The 19042-nt window shown below is 42.6% G+C and overlaps 2 protein-coding genes across 2 annotated transcripts; one reads left to right on the top strand and one right to left on the bottom strand.

The window, feature by feature from the left end:
* Positions 1-58: 58 nt before the first annotated feature.
* Positions 59-6167, bottom strand: LOC112031122 (U-box domain-containing protein 43). The gene is made up of 5 exons (XM_024063807.2): positions 5269-6167; positions 4407-5198; positions 3426-3732; positions 2713-3177; positions 59-1497 (listed from the first exon to the last, which is right to left on the bottom strand). The coding sequence occupies exons 1-5, from the start codon at positions 5719-5721 to the stop codon at positions 392-394; spliced, it is 3123 nt and encodes a 1040-aa protein (XP_023919575.2). The 5' UTR covers positions 5722-6167; the 3' UTR covers positions 59-391.
* Positions 6168-8008: 1841 nt separating this feature from the next.
* On the top strand, positions 8009-8560 carry LOC112030914 (uncharacterized). The gene has a single exon (XM_024063590.1). The coding sequence runs from the start codon at positions 8009-8011 to the stop codon at positions 8558-8560; it is 552 nt and encodes a 183-aa protein (XP_023919358.1).
* The last annotated feature ends 10482 nt before the right edge of the window (positions 8561-19042 follow it).

The following is a 19042-nucleotide window of genomic DNA, read 5'->3' on the forward strand; positions in this document are numbered from 1 at the left end:
CGATCAGGTAATCACTTGATCACCTTTTCTTCAATAAAATTGCACTTTCTATCAAAAATAAAATAAATTGGTCCGTATAATTTTATTCAAACGTGTTACACTATGAACCAATCCCAACCAATAACAATATCATAAGCTAGAAAACTACTACCCTAAATCTGTAAGAGGGCCTCAAAGTTGGAAGTCCAACCCATCCTAGGCCATTATAACCAATCTCAGATTATAAGGGTGCTCAAAACACCTCTCTCACACAATTGAACGGTGATTCCTTATAACAATGAATGCAATTAGGCCTGTGTTACTAACTATACAGGGTGAGATTTATAGTTTAATTATACAACATTGACACAGTCAGAGTGTAAGTGTAGAACCAACATTTTTTCGTTGGCAACTACCGTGACCGAGTCTGACTGGACGCCTTGCCACTAACACCTGATATCTGCTTTAGGTTGGTAAGCGCATCCTGGGCATGCCTCTTTGCATTGGCACTCCCATGTTTAAAGGCTTCCACCAATGCCCTAACCAAAGATTGATTAAGCCCAAGCCGTTGACTCTGGCTTTCCACTCTCAGAATCCTCTCTATCATCCAAATTGCCCTCTCTTGAAGCTCTCCCGGTCGAACTTCTGTGAAAAGAGTGATCAGGGCATCGATCACACCCTGCTGCTCAAGCTCTTCAACTACTCTCTTGAAATTGTTGGAGGTATCCGACACTAGTGTGGAAAGTGCATCCACTGCAGCAATCTGAACGTCAGTGTCCTCATCTGCTAGAAGCTCAACCAGAGGTTTGATACAGCTGCTCTTATGCAAACACAACTGACTATCTTCTTCACATGCAGCATCATGTATGGGACATGTAGAAGGATTCTTTGAAGCCTTCCCACACATGAACACTAAGGAAGAGCAGAATCCTTGAGGAGGTGGCGGTTCTGCGTCCCCAGAAGTAACTGACCTTCCACATTCGGACAAGTTTTTCAATCCAAGGGCAGCTAGTTGTTTCACTCTTGGTTTTGAAGAAAAACCAAGCTGCCCACAGAAAATGGTCATAAGGCGATGCTCTTTCACAATACTAAGAGTTTGCGAATCAAGACTCCTTGTAAAGTGAAGTAAGAGTCCAAGAAGCCCCTCCGCCATGCTTGATGCTGGTCGAGAAATCCTCACATTGGAGCTGCGGCTCTGGTTTCTGAGAGTAGTAACAGTCCATTTCACAAAACTAGCTCCTAATAGTGTTTTCACTTCATCTTCTGATAGGGAAAGGTTAGCAAGTATACAAGCAGCATCAGATCGCTCACCTTCTGTGGATTGGTTGTCTAAGAGTTTGTCTTTCAACAAGGGAAGCTTGTTAGGTCTCAACTCATTTGCTAAATCTTGACCAAACCTTTCTGAGAGTACTCTTGTAAGTCTGAAAGCATAAATTCTATGTTCAACTTCTGGGTGTTCAAGAAATGATATGATGGTTTTGATGCCTTCCCCAGATTTTACATGAGATGTTACCGACTCTGCAAAATATAAAACATGGTTTACTGTAAATACAATATTATGAATCTGAATCTCCATTTTATAAGGTATTGTTGTCATACATAACAGAGCATTTTACAATTGCAGGAGAAATGTCTCCATTCTACAATTGTATTCAACGTCTCACAACCCTAAACAAATTTAGCTTGTAAATATGAAACCCAGTTTATAAAAAGTTAACCTAATTTCCTGCAAATATTTGATGTACCATGAATTCCAATATCTTGCGCATTCAGTTTTGCAATTTGAGGTACATAAAAACAGCAATAATTATGTAAGTAGCAAGATTTAATGATCATAACGGTAATTTAGTGACAAAAGTAAGGAAAAGGATTCCACATCCAGAGGTTAAGAACAATAGCTGAGAATATAAAGATGGACAATCATGAACACCATCATGGTCCTAGGAACTAACTAGATTGACAACCACTATATATATAAAATTTTTGAGACAGAAAAAAATGATGAGGAGGGCGGACAATCATGAAGACTCTACCTAACTGTGAATATGGTAGCCCCTACCTGCTGAGGAATGTCTAAAGGATCTAAACAGTACAGAGGCCACAGACACTCTCTTTAGGTCAGTTCAGCTATAGCTTGACCTTAATCCCAACAGGGTCTTGATAGCATCAGCTGATGAGCATATTGAGTGAAAACCAACATCATGCCCCGGAAGGGACATCCCCTATTCATAATCATCATGGTAGAAGACTAGGGTATTTTAGTTGAAAAAATTATTGTAATTCAAAATTCACATTGCTTCTTTTATATTGTTTTTGACAGGCCACCTTTGAGGAGATAAGTATACAGGATTTATTTATTTCATGTATGGAAAATTTTAAAAAGTATAGCTTCCTAATATTACCATCAAACCAACATGAAGGCCTTCAACAGCATCAGCCACATTTATTTTTAAGTTTCATTTCCTATGGAATAAAATAGATCAAACAAATAAAAATCGGACATATATTGATTGGAGGCGATGCTATCTTTTTATGGGTGAGTTACACAAGTAAACTCAGTACCTCCCCTCCACCCATTATTGTGGGAGGAGGAAGTGTCATTCGAATTAGAGCTCATTGGCATCATGAGATATTAAACAGAGAAAGATTTAATAAGATGCATATGAATGAAGGCATGTTGTGGTGACTGGGAATATATTCCCTTTAGAATTAAATTTGTTGACAAGGTATTACCTGATGCTTGGGGAGACGATGCAATTCCATATAGGATATGGAGAATGGGTGCTTGACATTGAACGGGTGCAGCAGATAGAAGCTCCAAAAGACTAAATATAAATGATTTGGACTGCATTGAATGACCTTTCTTGTCAATGGATGCCAACTCCCAGTGTCCTGGATTTGAAACAATGTTGGCAATTGTAGATGCAGCCAGTTCCTTCAAATCAGGAGAATCATCCTGATTTTCAAACAGAATATTTATAAGAGCTGGAAGCACTGCAGCGTCAACAAGGATGGTTGCATTATCATCGAACCCTGACAAATTATACAGTGCTTGCAAGCTTGGTGCCCTTCCTTCTGGCTTAGATAGTAATTCAACTAGAATTTTTGAACTTTGCCTAGCAATTTGTTCTTTACTGCTATTTGTCAAGGTCATCCTTCCCACAATAGATGCCATCTCTATTTTAACATCATCAGTAGCTGTTCCAATAAATGCTCCACATTAAAATTAAGATATATGATACTAAAATCTATTATACACTACATGGAACTGATATAAGTAAGAAGAATATTTCAAGAAACTTCTCTTTCCGGCATACTATTCAATTGCTCTACGTAGAAACAAATAGTAGTTACTAGTTACAATGTAATGTTGTATTCTCTTAACATATATGGTATGACATATAATAATTTATGTACCACAGAAACAAAAACTTCATAAAACATACCTTCACATAGCCGACTAAGTAAGGGTTCAAATCTCCCAGCAGCTGCTAAAGGTTGAACATTTTCCTCCACCCTCTCCATCTGCTTCAAGACCTCCTCAGCTAGATTGGATAAAGAAGGATGCTCCAGATTTCCTGCCAGGCTCGAGAGAAGAACTAATGCACCTTTTTCTGATGCAATTTTTGTGCAACAAGCTTCATCACTAGAGAACTCAAGTAATAACTTCACAGCATACTCTCTCTCTTTCTCTGAGCTCCCAATAAGACCATGTATGGCCAATCTAGTGATACCCTCTTCAAGCATTATTTTCTAGAAATATTTTATACATATCATCAGAAACTACCAACAGTAGGAACAGAGACCATATGGCCCTAAAAGATACAAATATTTGCATATGGGGAACAAAATTACATACTTTGTCAAAGATCAATGTAAGTCTTACAGTATCAATTTTATTTATTTATTTTTTTAATTGGTAAGTTATACGCACACCTAGAAGGTTTTGAACTTACAACCTTAACATCCACTCCTTTTTGTGGAGGGAGGAGGTGTCATTTCTGCTAGAGCTCATTGGAATCAAACTATTACATTATTACTACAAATTTTACAAAATTTATTTAATGAAAGGAAGGAAAAATATAACTTTTGATGAAAGATCAGCTTTAAAAAATCAAAAATAAGAACTGCACTTTGTTCATTTGCAACTCCCCTCCTATCACTCTCTATTTGCATACCAACTATATTCATGGCTCTCTCTCTCTCTCTCTCTCTCTCTCTCTCCATAACTTATGCACAATGTTGTTAAATTATCAGCAATGATTCAAGATGTTTCTTGTGCATATTTCACATAGTTCCCTGTGCATATTTCACATTGTGCACCTTTAAGGTTCAAACTAGTTTCTCATCGTTGATCACCAACATCTCTAGATTAACAATAATTCATAGTTGCAAAATTTTCAAGAAAAGACTTGGAAAAAACTCACCTTGCTTTCTTCGTCTCTAGCCATGCTAAACAAAGTCATAAGCGCCTTGCTTCTCAAATGCGTCCCTATACTCTTGGAACAATTCCTAAGCAACTTAACAACGAGGAGAACAATGCCAGCATTCCTCACTCTATATCTACAACCAGGATAATCTTCCGAAACCCTATACATACTATCCAGTATTCTCTCAATGTTTTCCACTGCAACAGGCTCCTCACTAAGACATTGCACTGCGGTCTTAACCTGAATTTCAATATTCCTACTAATCCACTCCTCAATTGCTCCGGCCAATCCGATATTCGGTTTCAACTCCAACGACTTGAGCACCTGTCCGGTGACTGGACAAGTCGGATCACGACCGTCCTCTATGCACCGCTCGAACCAGTACTCAATGGCGCTGCGCTCGTAGTTCTGAGAAGACTCGAGCACCACGGGATCCTTCATCACCTCTTTGGTTAAAGGACACAGGAAATTCTTGAACGGCGATATCTGAGCGGCGTCGTCTTCGAAATCGAAGTCCAGTGTCGGCGTAACGATGTCCGGCTGAACTGACCAGTTGCTTAAGATTCTCTCCAGAGAGACCAAAATCCGCCTCTCGGATATCGAATTGGAACGCGTTAGGTCATCTTTGAAGAGCTTGACTTGCTCCGATAACTCGGAATAGTTATCGGATTCAATCCCTAGAGCTCGCGCTAAGTCCATGATTATGGCGCTTTGTACTGCTTTGCTTGTTCGTCTTCCTTGTCCCTCTTTCTGCAGCGTACAATGCACTCTCTCCTCGTTCTCCGTTACCTGCCAAAATCAAAATCAACAGCCGTGGCAGAAAAATTAGAGCGAGCGAGAGAAAGAGAGAGAAAATTACAGTGAATTGAGTTTGCTTCATGTCTCGGGAGAGATCGGCGATTTTTTTGCGGAGATCGGGGAGGTCGGAGTCGAGCAAAGCAAGCCAATTAGCTATGGCTGAAGTGCGCTCTTGGAGAGTATCGCAGAGCGATCGGCAATTGACGAGGACGAAGATCTTGCTGCGTTTGGAGTAAAGCGAAGCCGCATCGGCGGCTACAGAGAGATCGGCAGCGATTCCTTTGAGCGCAGTGAGTGCGGCGGCGGGGAGAGACTCAGGCGAAGGGGACGAGCGGAGGAGCTGTTGGAGAATGAACTGGAGGCGGCTTGCGAAAGAGCAGAAACGCCGAGGGTTGTCGAAGTAGAACCGAGGTTGGTGGTCGTCGGTGGGGCAGAGCTCAGAAAGCGATTGCTGGATAGAGTCAATCGCAGCTGAAACTGACGCCGGCGAGGGCGTTGGTGGTGCTGACGTCATTTCACGGTGAGAGTGACATGGTGGTCTGGTCAAAAAGTGAAAGTGAAAGTGAAAGGCACGGCGAGAGTTGGTTGAAGTTGGCTGAAGAGAAGAGAAGAGAAGAGAAGAGAATAATGTGATTTAGGATAACGTTGGGTTTGATTTTCTCTTTCTTTCTGTTTCGCGTTTGTATTTGTTCTGTTCCGTTGTTGAGTTATTGAGTAGAGAATAGTACCGCGTTGGAGGGTGTGGAATGTGGAGAAGGAAGAGTCAAAGTTTGACTTAAAACTAAAACCGCGGACTTTCAGGTTCAACGTTAACTTTTTTTAAAAGAAATGGCGCAGCCACGTTCAGGGGACGAGTAACGAGTCAGCCGGACGTGGATCACTTGATCCGAATTCATTCGGATCCAAATTTTCGCCTGCTTGTTTTTTGTTTGTGCTAGCCCGATATTTGAAAAAATAAAAAAAGTTTTGTTCCCTTTTTATATCTTTTTGGTAACTACATAAAAACTAAAGAACATAACTTCAAAATAGAAATTTGAGTCTCGAAACAAAACAAAGTTCCTCTTTTCTTTTGTGTACTGGGAGGAAAATACCTCTGTCCATCTTTTGGCCTGGCAATTTTGCTCAACTGACCTTGGTAGTTCCAGCTTTTTACATAAATAGAATCAAACTCTCTCCTCTTTTGGAATCTTCTTCTCTCTTTTCTAATTAAGTTTTTATTCAATAAAAAAACAAAAAACAAATTTCTCAAAATTTTGTGTTCTCAAAACTCTCAACCTCGTTAAATAATATAAGAGCTTCCCGTTGTCATAACATAAAAATCCTATTCTTAATACCTACAAAGCTTTATACATTTCGAATGTTTCTAAAATAAATAAATAAATATATATTAGTCTTTAAGCACGCGCTTACATGAGTACTCAAAGGCTCTTCTATTTTTTGGGTAAACGTTAATTTAGAGCATTTATTATAATTCGAAATTACTAAATTTTCTAATCACAAAAAAACTTAGGGGTGTGATGAGTATTATATGTGGTGAAATAATTTTTCATCACACCCCTAGGTCTTTTTTGTGTTTGGAAAATGTAGTAATCCCAAATTATAATTGTACGGCACCCTATACCCGAACCCATTTGGGCCTTGGACTCTAATATGAAGATACGGCCCATAAACTTAATCTCTTTCTACCCGGAAGCCCATCTCAAACCCACACAAGCTGCGGGCCTAAGTTTTGCCACCTCATCCTTGCTCGGCAATACTTTCCCGTGCAGTGAAGAGAGAATGACATTCAAATACGCCGCCCCTTACGTGCTCGGCAGTGCCTTAGGGAACGTCGCTGCCGAGAATATCTGCATGAGTGAGAACCAAGTTCCAAGGCCACTCACACCACACTCCACTCCCACCTAACCACCCACATATGATCAATGATATTGGACCTCTCATTGCACTAACCATGGAAATAATCATAGCCTCTCCACTAACTTAGAGGTATAAATATGAGAAGTTGAAAGAAGAAAGGGGGTTGTTGAAAGGTTCTAAAAGAAGCAGAAAACAAGAGAGCGAGAGATAGAAAGAGAGAGAGAGAGAGAGAGAGAGAGAGAGAGAGAGCTTCATTGAGTTTCTGTGCCAAGAACCTCACCCATAGTAGGAAATCCAAAGCCCACGTTACAAATATATTGTGAGCCCAAGAGTGAACTGGCCCTTTAAGTCCACTTTGGGTGCGCACAATTGGCGCAGTCTGTGGGGATCTCCTACAAGGCAGTGGTTCGGCCGAGACTCACGCACGAAAAAATGTCTGGGAGATGTTCTGGGAGTGATGTTGAAAGTGGTTTGACGGGATCTTCTCGAGGATCCTCTTGGAGAAAACGGAGGCAGAAGAGGCATAAAGACAGGGAACATGAATGAGAGGAAGAACGGTCTGACCTTGGAGAAGGATCATACCAAACACAACGAACAGTCTCTAGTGCTTCGAGGCACAGGCAATTTGACGAAAGGGATGAAGAGCTTAAACGGTTGCGCAGGTTGGTGAGGGATTTGGAGTTGGAAGCAGAGAACATGCACCGTAGAAGGGACCGAGACAACCGAGAAAGAAGGTCTAATATTGGGGGGGATCGTCATGAGAAAGGTCCAATCAATCTCAATCCCACCACTGCAGAGAACGTTCACATTCAAGGGACCCCCGTCGACACCGAGATCGATCATATTCGCAGGAATCTCGCCATTGCCGGGAACGTTTGCGTTCGTGGGAATACGCAGACCGAGGTTCGGATTCCCCCAAAGATCGACAGCCCCACAATGTCGCCATGGATGCAATGAGCCGTGCCTTACATGGAGCTGCTTGGTCACCCTTCTCGGGCGATATTGAAAGAGCCCAAATGCCAAGTAGGTTCGCCCGCCTACCATTCAACATCTATGATGGGAAAACGGACCCAATTGAGCATATCAGCCATTATATCCACATGATGTCTTTACATTCTTACAATGATGTGTTGATGTGCAAGGTATTTCCATCAAGCCTCGACTCGATCGCTCTGAGATGGTTTAATGGGTTACGCAAGGGTTTTATCCACACTTTTGCTGAGATGATCCAAGAGTTTGGTGTTTGGTTTGTAACCTGTAGCCGGGTGCCACAACCAGTGGATGCTCTACTGTCCATGAAGATGAAGGTCGGGGAGACCCTTCGAAGCTATGCTAGTCGATATTGGGAACTTTATAACGAGATAGGAGGGGGGAACGAGAAGATCGCAGTGAGCACCTTCAGAATGGGGTTACCCGAGGATTCCGAACCATGGGAGTTGCTGACAAAGAAGCCTCCTGGACATGAGGCAGCTCATGAGGCGCATAGAGGAGTATAAGCGTTTGGAGGATGATCGGTTGCAAAGTAAGGGTAAAGCACCACTGATAAATCGTCCTCGGCAGGGCGGTTTCCAGTTGAGGTATCGGAAGGATTTAAAGGTACAAGAACCGGAGTGGCAGCTAGGGGAGGTGAACGTGGCATTTAATGAGCTCGTACATAGAATTATAGAGAGAATTAAAAACGAGCCCTACTTCAGGTGGCCGAACAAGATGGGGGGTGACCCCTCTCGGAGAAATTAGAATTTGTACTGCACCTATCATAAAGATAAAGGGCATACCACCGAGCAATGCTGGGTATTGAAAGACCATCTAGAGCAGTTGATGAAAGCAGGACATTTGAAGAAGTTCGTTGTGAATCTCAGCGACCGGGGTACAAGGCAATGTGCTTAGCAGAGGGGAAACCCTCTCTCACTACCGTTAGGAGTGATTGAAGTGATCCATGTCGCCCTAAGGGGTACGGCTGTGACTGAAAAAGGGGTGTTGACCGTTGTGCCCGTGGAAGATTTCTTGGACAAGAAACCCCCGGAAAAGAAACCAAAGTTTGTCTAGAGGGCTCTAGCTTTTGATGATGACGACTTGGAAGGAACGATTCAACCCCATGAAGATGCATTGGTTGTCACAGCCAGGGTAGGCAATTTCATGGTGAAAAGGGTGATGATAGACCAGGGGAGCGGGGTTGACGTGATGTATCTTGACCTATTCAAAGGGCTCGGGCTAAAGAAGCAAGACCTATCAAAGTACGACCTGCCATTGGTCGAATTTAATGGTAGGGTGGTGATCCCCGAGGGACAAATTTCCCTCCCTGTGAACATGGAGGGTAAAGAGGTGGTGGTGACGTTCATAGTGGTCAACACGTTTTCACCATACACGACAATTCTCAGTAGTGAGGGGGAGCCAGCAAGTAGCTAGATAATGCTCAGTGGCCGCAGTGGCTCAGAGGAATAAGCATGATAAGCAGAAAGAAGCAGTCGAGGAAGCCTCTTCATAGCAATTACAGGGTCCCCGAGTGGGAACAGAGGCCAGTTGCGCCAAGGAGTTAATTAGAATAAGGATACTTCCAGACTCTGACCACTATTTTTAGGTAGGGGCAAGCATGGAGGACAAGGACAAGGTAAAAGCGTTGCTATTTTTGATACAGAATGTAGATGTGTTCGTATGGAGCCCGTATGAGGTGCCTGGAGTTGATCTCGAGTTCATTGTTCACAAGCTTAATGTAGACCCGTTGTTTCCACCAAAGAAACAAAAGCCGAGAAGGTTGGCAAGGGAACACATGGAGGCAGTAAGGAAGGAGGTTGGGAAGTTAAAGGAGGCTGGAGCGATAAGGAAAATTTTCTTCCCTGAGTGGTTGGCAAATACAGTAGTGGTAAAAAAAAAGAGTGGAAAATCGAGAGTTTGCGTATATTTCACGGATTTGAACTGAGCATGCCCAAAGGACCTATTCCCTATGCTGAAAATAGATCAATTGGTAGATGCAACCTACAGGCACTCGAGGATGAGTTTTCTAGACGCCTTTCAGGGTTATCATCAAATCGCCTTGGCTGTCGAGGACTAGGAAAAGATGGCATTTATCTTTCCAGATACAAATTATCATTACACCATGATGCCCTTCGGATTGAAGAATGCCGGGGCAACATATCAACGAATGATGACCAGAATGTTTTGGGACAAGATCGGACGAACTGTTGAGGTGTACATTGACGACATGGTGGTGAAAAGCAAGCTGGTACCATGGCATCTAGAGGATCTGCGGGGGGAGTTTGACATCCTTCGGCAGCACAAGTTGCACCTAAATGCAAACAAGTGTGCCTTCGGAGTGGGAATTGGCAAGTTTCTGGGTTATTTAATCTCCTGCCATAGGATTGAGGTCAACCTCGATCATATCGATGTGATACAACGTCTTAAGGTGCCGAGAAATCCAAAGGAGGTATAGATCTTGACCGGAATGTTGGTTACCCTTAATTGGTTCATTTCTAAATTCGCCGACCGCTGCTATCCATTTTACTAGCTACTGAAGAAATGGAGGGGGTTCCAATGGAATGAGGAGTGTGAGAAGGCCTTCCAAGACTTGAAACAGTACTTGACGTGGGCCCCCATGTTAGCAGCCTCAGAGCCCGAGGAGGATTTGTTTATGTATCTCTCAGTCTCTGTCCATGCCATGAATGCTGTGCTTTTAAGGGACCGGGGCGTACAATAGCCTGTGTATTACATTAGCAAGACCATGGTTGACGCTAAGACAAGGTACTTGCCCTTGGAAAAGCTGGTACTGGAGTTGGTGCATGCAACGAGGAAGTTACCTCAATATTTTCAAGCCCATACTATCTACGTTCTAACCAAGTATCCCCTATAGTCATTGCTGAAGAGATCAGATCTGATGGGCCGGACAACTAAATGGGGGACCTAGTTGGGATCCTTTGATATAAGATACAAGTCAAGGAGCTTGGTGAAGGGTCAAATCCTTGCTGCCTTTGTTGTAGAGTTTTCACCAAGGAACGAGGGGGAAATTGTTTGCAACGTAGAGTGCCGCCCATAGAGGGTATTTGTGGACGATGCATCCAACGCCGTGGGGGCTAAAGCCGGGATTGTCATCATTACTCTAGAGGGGGTACGATTGGAGCACTCTTTTAGACTGGGGTTTAGAACCTCTAACAACGAAGCCGAGTACGAGGCCTTACTTATTGGATTGAGAACCATCTTAGGTATGGGGGCTCTTGATGTCAAAATATATTTTTAATTTTCGGCTAGTCGTGAACCAAGTACATGGTAGTTTTGAGGCCCGTGATCCTTGGATGAAAGCCTATTTACAAGTGGTAAAGCAAGTTATGAGCAAGTTTTGTACATCAAAGGTGGCTCAAGGATCCCGGGCGCAAAATCGACACGCTAATTCACTGGCTACGTTGGCATTGTCAGTAATCGGGGAGGTGCCTCGATTGATTAAGGTTGAGCTTATTGAAGAACCAAGCATTAATGTGACAACTAGTGTTGGCAACACCTTGGTTGAGACGGCCATGATTTCAAAAGCCGGTGCATGTTGGATGGACCCGCTCATCGAGTTCTTAGTCGAAGATAGGGCTCTTGATGATGAAAAGGAAGCAAACAAGGTTCGCTGGATGGCTGCCTAGTACTGGTTGTCAGCAAATCGCAAGTTATACTAAAGGTTTTTCGGGGGGCCATATCTTCTGTGTTTGCATCTCGAGAAGGTGGGTGAGCTCTTGGCCGAGCTACATGGCAGAGTCTGTGGTAGCCATGTGGAGGGACATTCGTTGGCACACTGAGCAATGACTCAGGGATTTTGGTGGCCTGAAATGCAAAAAGACGTCATCGAGTATGTCCGCAAGTGCGAACAGTGCCAAAAGCATGCCCCTTTGATCCACCAACCAATAAGCCTTTTGAATCCGGTGAGTAGCCCTTGGCCCTTTGCACAATGGAGGTTAGATAGTCTCGGCCCATTCCCCCATGCAACGGGCAATAGGAGATTTGTATTAGTGGCTGTTGATTACTTCACCAAGTGGACAGAAGTAGAGGCTCTAGCTAACATTCGGGACATGGACGTCAAAAAGTTCGTGTAGAAGAATATAGTGACGAGGTTCGGGGTGCCAGAGTCACTGATATCTGATAACGGATTGTAGTTTGACAATAGAGCCTTTCATGAGTTCTGCAATAATCTCGGCATAAAAAATAGGTACTCCACCCCAGTGTGTCCACAAAGCAACGGCCAGGTAGAAGCCACCAACAAAGTGATTGTAAATGGATTAAAGAAAAGGCTAGATGGTGCAAAAGGGAGATGGGCCGAGGAACAACCGAACGTTCTGTGGGCATATCGAATAACACTGAGAAGGTCTACGGGAGAAACCCCATTCTCTCTCACATATGGGGTAGAAGTTGTGATACCAACTGAGATCAATCTATGTAGTACACGGGCAACCAAATTTGACCCTGCTTGAAATGACAACTTGCTGATATTGCAGCTAGATTTATTGGAAGAATACCAAGAATCTGTGACTATACGATTAGCCGAATACCAACAAAAGCTGGCTCAACGCTACAATAGGGATGTGAAGACTAGGGGATTCAGCGCCGAGGAGCTAATTCTGCGAAGGGTAGTAGGAAATATGTGGGTCACCAACGTCGAGAAATTGGCCTAGACCTGGGAGGGCCCTTATAGGGTAACCGCAATTGTAGGAATAGAGGTGTATTACTTGGAAGACTTGGACGAAAGACCACTCCCTCGATCGTGGAATGTTTATAACCTAAAGAAGTTTTATCATTGATTGAACGTATGCTAGGATGCTAGTTCGATGTAATTATACATGTACGTTTCACTAATCAGTATGATGGTAACTATTTGTGTAGGCCTATTTAATCCCATTTATATTACCAGCAACGTATACACGGGGAACCATAAAGGGCAAAGGGTCTTGTGCTTGCCTAAGGACAGAAACCTGTCCCCGGTTCGATCTTCATCACTGGGCAGGTAGAAACCTTAGCTAAAAATTACCTAAGGATAGAAACCTGTCCCCGATTCGATCTTCATCACCGGGTAGGTAGAAACCTTAGCCTAAAAATTACCTAAGGATAGAAACCTGTCCTCGTAGGTAGAAACCTTAGCTAAAAAATTTCCTAAGAATAGAAACCTGTCTCCGGTTCGATCTTCATCATCGAGCAGGTGGAAACCTTAGCTAAAAAATTTCCTAAGAACAGAAACCCCTCCCCAATCCGATCTTCATCACCGGGTAGGTAGAAACCTTAGCTATGTCGTAACCACATCCCATGGCGATCTAGCCTACCTCGGGATTGAACCACCCGGCCATGAAGAACGCACACATAACATGGTCTACTAACACGACAAGCAATAAACAAATACATAAAAAAGCAAAAATACCATAGCAAAACATTCATGAACATAATTTAAAACAGCTTTATAAAATTTAAAATGATGTTTCGTTACCAAAACTCGGTAACGGAAAAGATAGAAAGTTGAGCTCAAAAGAGATGAATTGTTCCGTCACCATAACCCGCTGACATAAGTAAATCTGTTGAAAGAAAAGTCATTCAAGAAGAAGGAAAATAAAATACGAGAAATCCGGTTCGACAGTCAACTTGAGGGGTCCGTGGTCTGGATATAGGAAATGTCCCCGGGAGGCTGTTGGTCGGCAAAAGAAGATGGTGGCTGGACATTCCCACTGATTTGATCCCCAGCATGAGGGTGGCTAGTGGCCTCTAGGTCGGTCGGCTCCGCATGAGAATTAATAGTGTTCACCAATTCCCTCATGCTGGTGGTCTCTTCTTCATCAATGACGAGGGGGGCGTTCTGCACGGCATCTGGTGGGTTTGGGAAAAGGATTTGGCTGTAGTTCCTCAAAAGAGAATCCTCAGGAACCCCTATGGCTTGAAGGGCGACAAACCATCCCTCATCGAATCCAAGCTTGTGAGCTTGACGAACAATCGACTCCGCAGAATTCTCAGCATCTGCAAACCCTTTGTCGTACCACTTGCTTTCACAAGCTTCCAATGTCGCCTTCGAATCGGCCAGTTCTTCTCCTAAAGTGATGTTCAAACTCTGGGTCTCTGCCAGCTTAAGCTCGGTGCCCCCCAATTGCACTTCCAGCTTCGCGGATTTTCCCTCGGCCAGAGCCCTTACCTTCTTAGCTAAAGCAACCTTTTCCTCTGCATCCTCGGCAATTTTCAACTTTTCCTTCGCCATGGCCTCGGCAACATCCTTCAGAGCCTTCTTCTACTCAGCATCTTCAACAAGCTCCTTCAGCCTCCTGTCCATGATATGGGATAGTTATACGGCCTGACCACACAATGATGACTGGTATAAGAGAAGAAAGAAGGTACGCATATATAAGCAAGTAGAAAACTGAGAACAGTGAAATAAAATAGAATGGTTACCGCTATAGTGTGCCACTGCAACCGCCTCCCTAAGGACTCGTCCGTCCCTTCCATAAAAGTGTGCACATCCTCTGGCAGAAGGAGGCCACGAGCCAAACTCTGGGCAATATGACCCCTATTGCCTTTGTCCCAAACTCGTACACTGGCAGACGCAGGAAGAGGCTTGCCATCAAGTTGGAAGGAGGGTTGCCACTCCACTGAGGCCCGGGAAGTGGACACCAGGTTCATTTTGGTTTGTACCACCGACTCCCAGAAGACAATGCCAGTTGATGGTCGGGGAGGCATTCTAGAGGGCGCATTGCTCGAGCTTGTCTGCGTCTGTTCAGCCGTGCGCTGCCTTTTTTGGGCATGGCTTGTTGGAGCGAGAGGAGGCATGGGATCTTGGCCTGGAGTTCGTTGTTGTGGCGCAGCTGGTTGGGTACCCGAAATGAAGCGGTTGATTGTCATTGTTTTTCTAGTCAACATGGTATGGGTGTGATCGGATTCTGTTTCCAAATAACTAACTTATTCGGCGGCTACACCCCCGGCTTCCTGAGCAAGAGCCTCAAATTCTATAGGGGCCTCAGGTTGAGTAGGAGCTTCTGGCTGAACCGGTTCATGAGCTCATCCTCAATGCTCTCGCGACCCGAGCTCAGCTGAATCGTCACGTATGGGCTGACGCTCGTCCGAACAAATGTACCAAGGACCAAGATCGCATGCCTTGCCTACGATGAATCTTAGGGGGAGGAAGTTCGCGTGTCGTACATCTATATAGGAGAGAAGGGGGCTATCAACTAACAACGCTTAGCTGAATGCTTGCCAAGTGGAATAAACGGGGTTAACAAAAATCTCTGATCTAAGCATAAAATTCAGGTCCCGAACATGTACTACTCTAAGGTCTGACTTGAACTTTTTGCTCTCTGCATGGAAGTAACACAAAAGCTAGTTAGTGATTACTTATTTGGATCAAAATCAAAGAAAGTTAAATAAAAGGCGTTTGGTACTGACCAACATCATGCAATGAAAATGCACAGGGGAGCTTCTAGGCAAACCAATTACTGCTCACCCATACAAAATCTCTAGCCAAATTTCTATTTGAATCAGGTAGGCATGAAATAAGCCGTACCCTTACATCCCTAGTTTTCAAATAATAATTTGAGTTGATACTGCCGCACAAACTATACATGAAATTAATGTCGTGAAGATTCAGTTGCAACCCGAACAACTGATTCAACCTACTAACGCAACTCACCACCCTGTAAAAATTAGGAGGGAGTTGGTCGGGACAAAGACCATAAAATCTAAGGGTACCTAGGATCAAGGGGTCAACCGGGAACCTAACCCCACCCTTTAAAAAAAGCTATCAAGGGAAAGAAAACTGTATTTACACCACGGCGCCTTTGGATGTCAATATCGCCCATATGACAGTAGGCAATATCGACATCCCTAGGAACATTGTAGGCAACCCTAAAACTTGCCAAAGTGGCTGCAGAAGGAAGGAGATGAGAGTAGCCCATTCTCTAAGCAAGGATTTTTAAAGAAAAGAAAGACTATGATTACTGTAGAATAAAGTGAAATAGAACAAATAGGAAGAAGAGGAGAAGGAACTTACTGTTGGCTCTAAGGAGGAAGGGTGTTCTGGGCTAGGAGATGAACCACAAAAGTGGTATGCTCGGCAGAGTGAAAGTTTGGAGGATGAAGTATACGAAAGTGAAGAAAAGAGTTAGAAGTGATTATTTATAGGGGCGAAAAGAGAAATAAGTAGCATTAAATAATCCGTTGACGGGAAACCTTACAAATTGCCACCTCAACTGCCACGCGCGTGACACCTCGGTTCACGAACCGTCAGACAATAATGACAGCTAAGCCATCAGTCAAGTTTAACGCATCTTTTGAGGGGCGCATTAATATGTTCCTTAACTGCTAGAAATTTACCCTTTTTGGCTTCCTGGGTGATCACTGCCTCTTGGGTTCCTTGATTCATCCCGGAGATTTGTGGACGAATCAAGGGGGGGCTAATGTATGGCACCCTGTACCCAAACCCATTTGGGCCTGGGACTCTAATATGAAGATACGACCCATAAACCTGATCTCTTTCTACCCGGAAGCCAATCCCAAACCCACACAAGCTGCGGGCCCAAGTTTTGCCACCTCATCCTTGCTCGGCAATACTTTCCTGAGCAGTGAAGAGAGAATGATGTTCAAACACGCTGTCCCTTACATGCTCGGCAGCGCCTTAGGGAACTTCGTTGCAGAGAATATCTGTGGGAGTGGGAACCAAGTTCCAAGGTCATTCACACCACACTCCACTCCTACCTAATCACCCATCTATGATCAATGATATTGGACCTCTCATTGCATTAACCATGGAAATAATCATAGCCTATCCACTAACTTAGAGGTATAAATATGAGAAGTTGAGAGAAAAAATGAGGTTGTTGAAAGGTTCTGAAAGAAATAGAAAGTGAGAGAGAGAGAGAGAGAGAGAGAGAGAGAGAGAGAGAGAGAGAGAGAGAGAGATTCATTGAGTTTCTGTGCCGAGAACCTACAGAGAGAGAGAGAGAGAGAGAGAGAGAGAGAGAGAGAGAGAGAGAGAGATTCATTGAGTTTCTGTGCCGAGAACCTCACCTATAGTAGGAAATCCAAAGCCCATGTTACAAATATATTGTGAGCCCAAGAATGAACTGGTCCTTTAAGTCCACTTTAGGTGCGCACAATAATAAATGCTCTAAATTAACCCTTACCCAAAAAATAGAAGAGCCTCTAAGCATACACGTGAGCGCATGCTTAAAGGCTAGTCTATATTACTAATAACATGATTCTTTATTTGGGTTTCATCATTTTTCGTACCAAAATACCCTCAAATTTAGATTTTTAAAAAGATTAAATAATAAGGTTAGATATGTAAAAATACTTGTAGGGGCATGGTTTACAGCCCAAGCCTAAATATGTATGGGATTGTGGGTTAATGAGCCCAGTACAATAAATTTGTAGAGAGTAGGTCAAAGAATTAGGCTCTAGTGAATCAGGCTCTAGTGAATCTAACAACGACTAGAATAGGTTTGAAAGACCATCATGCAAGAGCGAAACACATAAGGTTAGGTGAATATATTGTTCGAGGAGGCAAATATTCTTATAGACCAATGGAACTGATTACAAGTGCAATTCTGGTCGCTACAGTGTTCTTTCTCTATTTTTTTCCGATCCCCTTTCTCATGAAGGGTCTATTACATTATATAGCTCCCTCCAGACCATCTTGATCTTACACTTGTCAGTCATTTGAGTCCTCACTTGAGTGTCTGTCCCATCTGATGCTTCTTTTGGCCCTCTGTGAGTTGTGGTAGCCAAGGCAGTATTGTTTAGGGGTCTTCTCCAAATAAATGCTGCCAAGAAAGTAGCTACAGTGTATTTAATACGGTAGTAGTAGCTTTCCATTAGATATTTCGGAATTCCCATAAATCTTATACGTGTATAACGAATGTTCTTATCGCTAGAGGCTTCTGAAAGATCACCCGAATTATTGGAATATAGATTTGAAGTGTATTCATCATATTCAAGGGAGATTTTCCTCCTCGAACCGCCCTCCGTTCATTCGTTCCTTGTGAAACTTTAATTGGAACCCCTCACAATCATCTGCTCCTCCTCGAACATAACCATGTCTCTAGATTAGGCCCAATGCCCAATATCTAGTTTCAGGCCCTTATCCCTACAGTACTAATTTAAACACTCCTGAATTTTAGATACTTATCCATAACCCTTTAAAATAGGCACTTCCATCTCTCCTTATTCCTTCTTACTCAAGATTTGACAGAATAAGTATTTCATTTTGCAATGACATATTTTCAGGTTTGATAGAATAGGTATCAAAAGAGTTTCCCATGCTATTGAGGTAGCAACATAGTCATTTATATCACCTAAATATGCAATCTGTAAAAATGCAGCTTTATTCAGGATAAATAAGTGAGAATTATCACCTAAAGCTGCAGAGTTATATTGAGGACAAAATACTCACCACACATAATACTTATCACGCCTCTATTTTTTTTTTTTTTTTTTTTTTTTTTTTTTGTGATTGGAAAATGTAGTAATCCCAAATTATAATGGATGTAAATTATTAATTCTTACCCAAAAAAATAGAAGAGCCTCTAAGCATGCGCATGAACATGTGCTCAGAGGATAGTACGAATTTAAATAGTTATCTAAATCCCTCGTGACATTGCCTTCAAAAAAAAAAAAAAAAACCTCATGACATTCTTTGATGTATTAGAAGTTCAAAATGCATAATATTATTGGACAAACGTGTAAATATCAAATTAGAATAAATTAAAAATTATCACTAATTCCCAAAAAAAAAAAAAAAATCTAAATATGTATCACAGAACTAAGGCATAGTACTAAAAATATCACCAACAATGAAATATTAGTAACAATAGAAATTATTTTGGGCCATAACAACATTTGCACATTTCTTTAAATTACAAGGTTTAGATAGCCATTTAAATTCATAATTGGAAACCTTTGAAACATTTTCATATTTTACACAACCAAGTTAATACAAAAATTGGAAGTGAACCATTGAGTTAAAACTTAAAACGCTTCAAATTTTAGAA

Source organism: Quercus suber, unplaced genomic scaffold, assembly GCF_002906115.3.
Source record: "Quercus suber isolate HL8 unplaced genomic scaffold, Cork oak 2.0 scaffold_479, whole genome shotgun sequence".
Lineage (NCBI taxonomy): Eukaryota > Viridiplantae > Streptophyta > Magnoliopsida > Fagales > Fagaceae > Quercus > Quercus suber.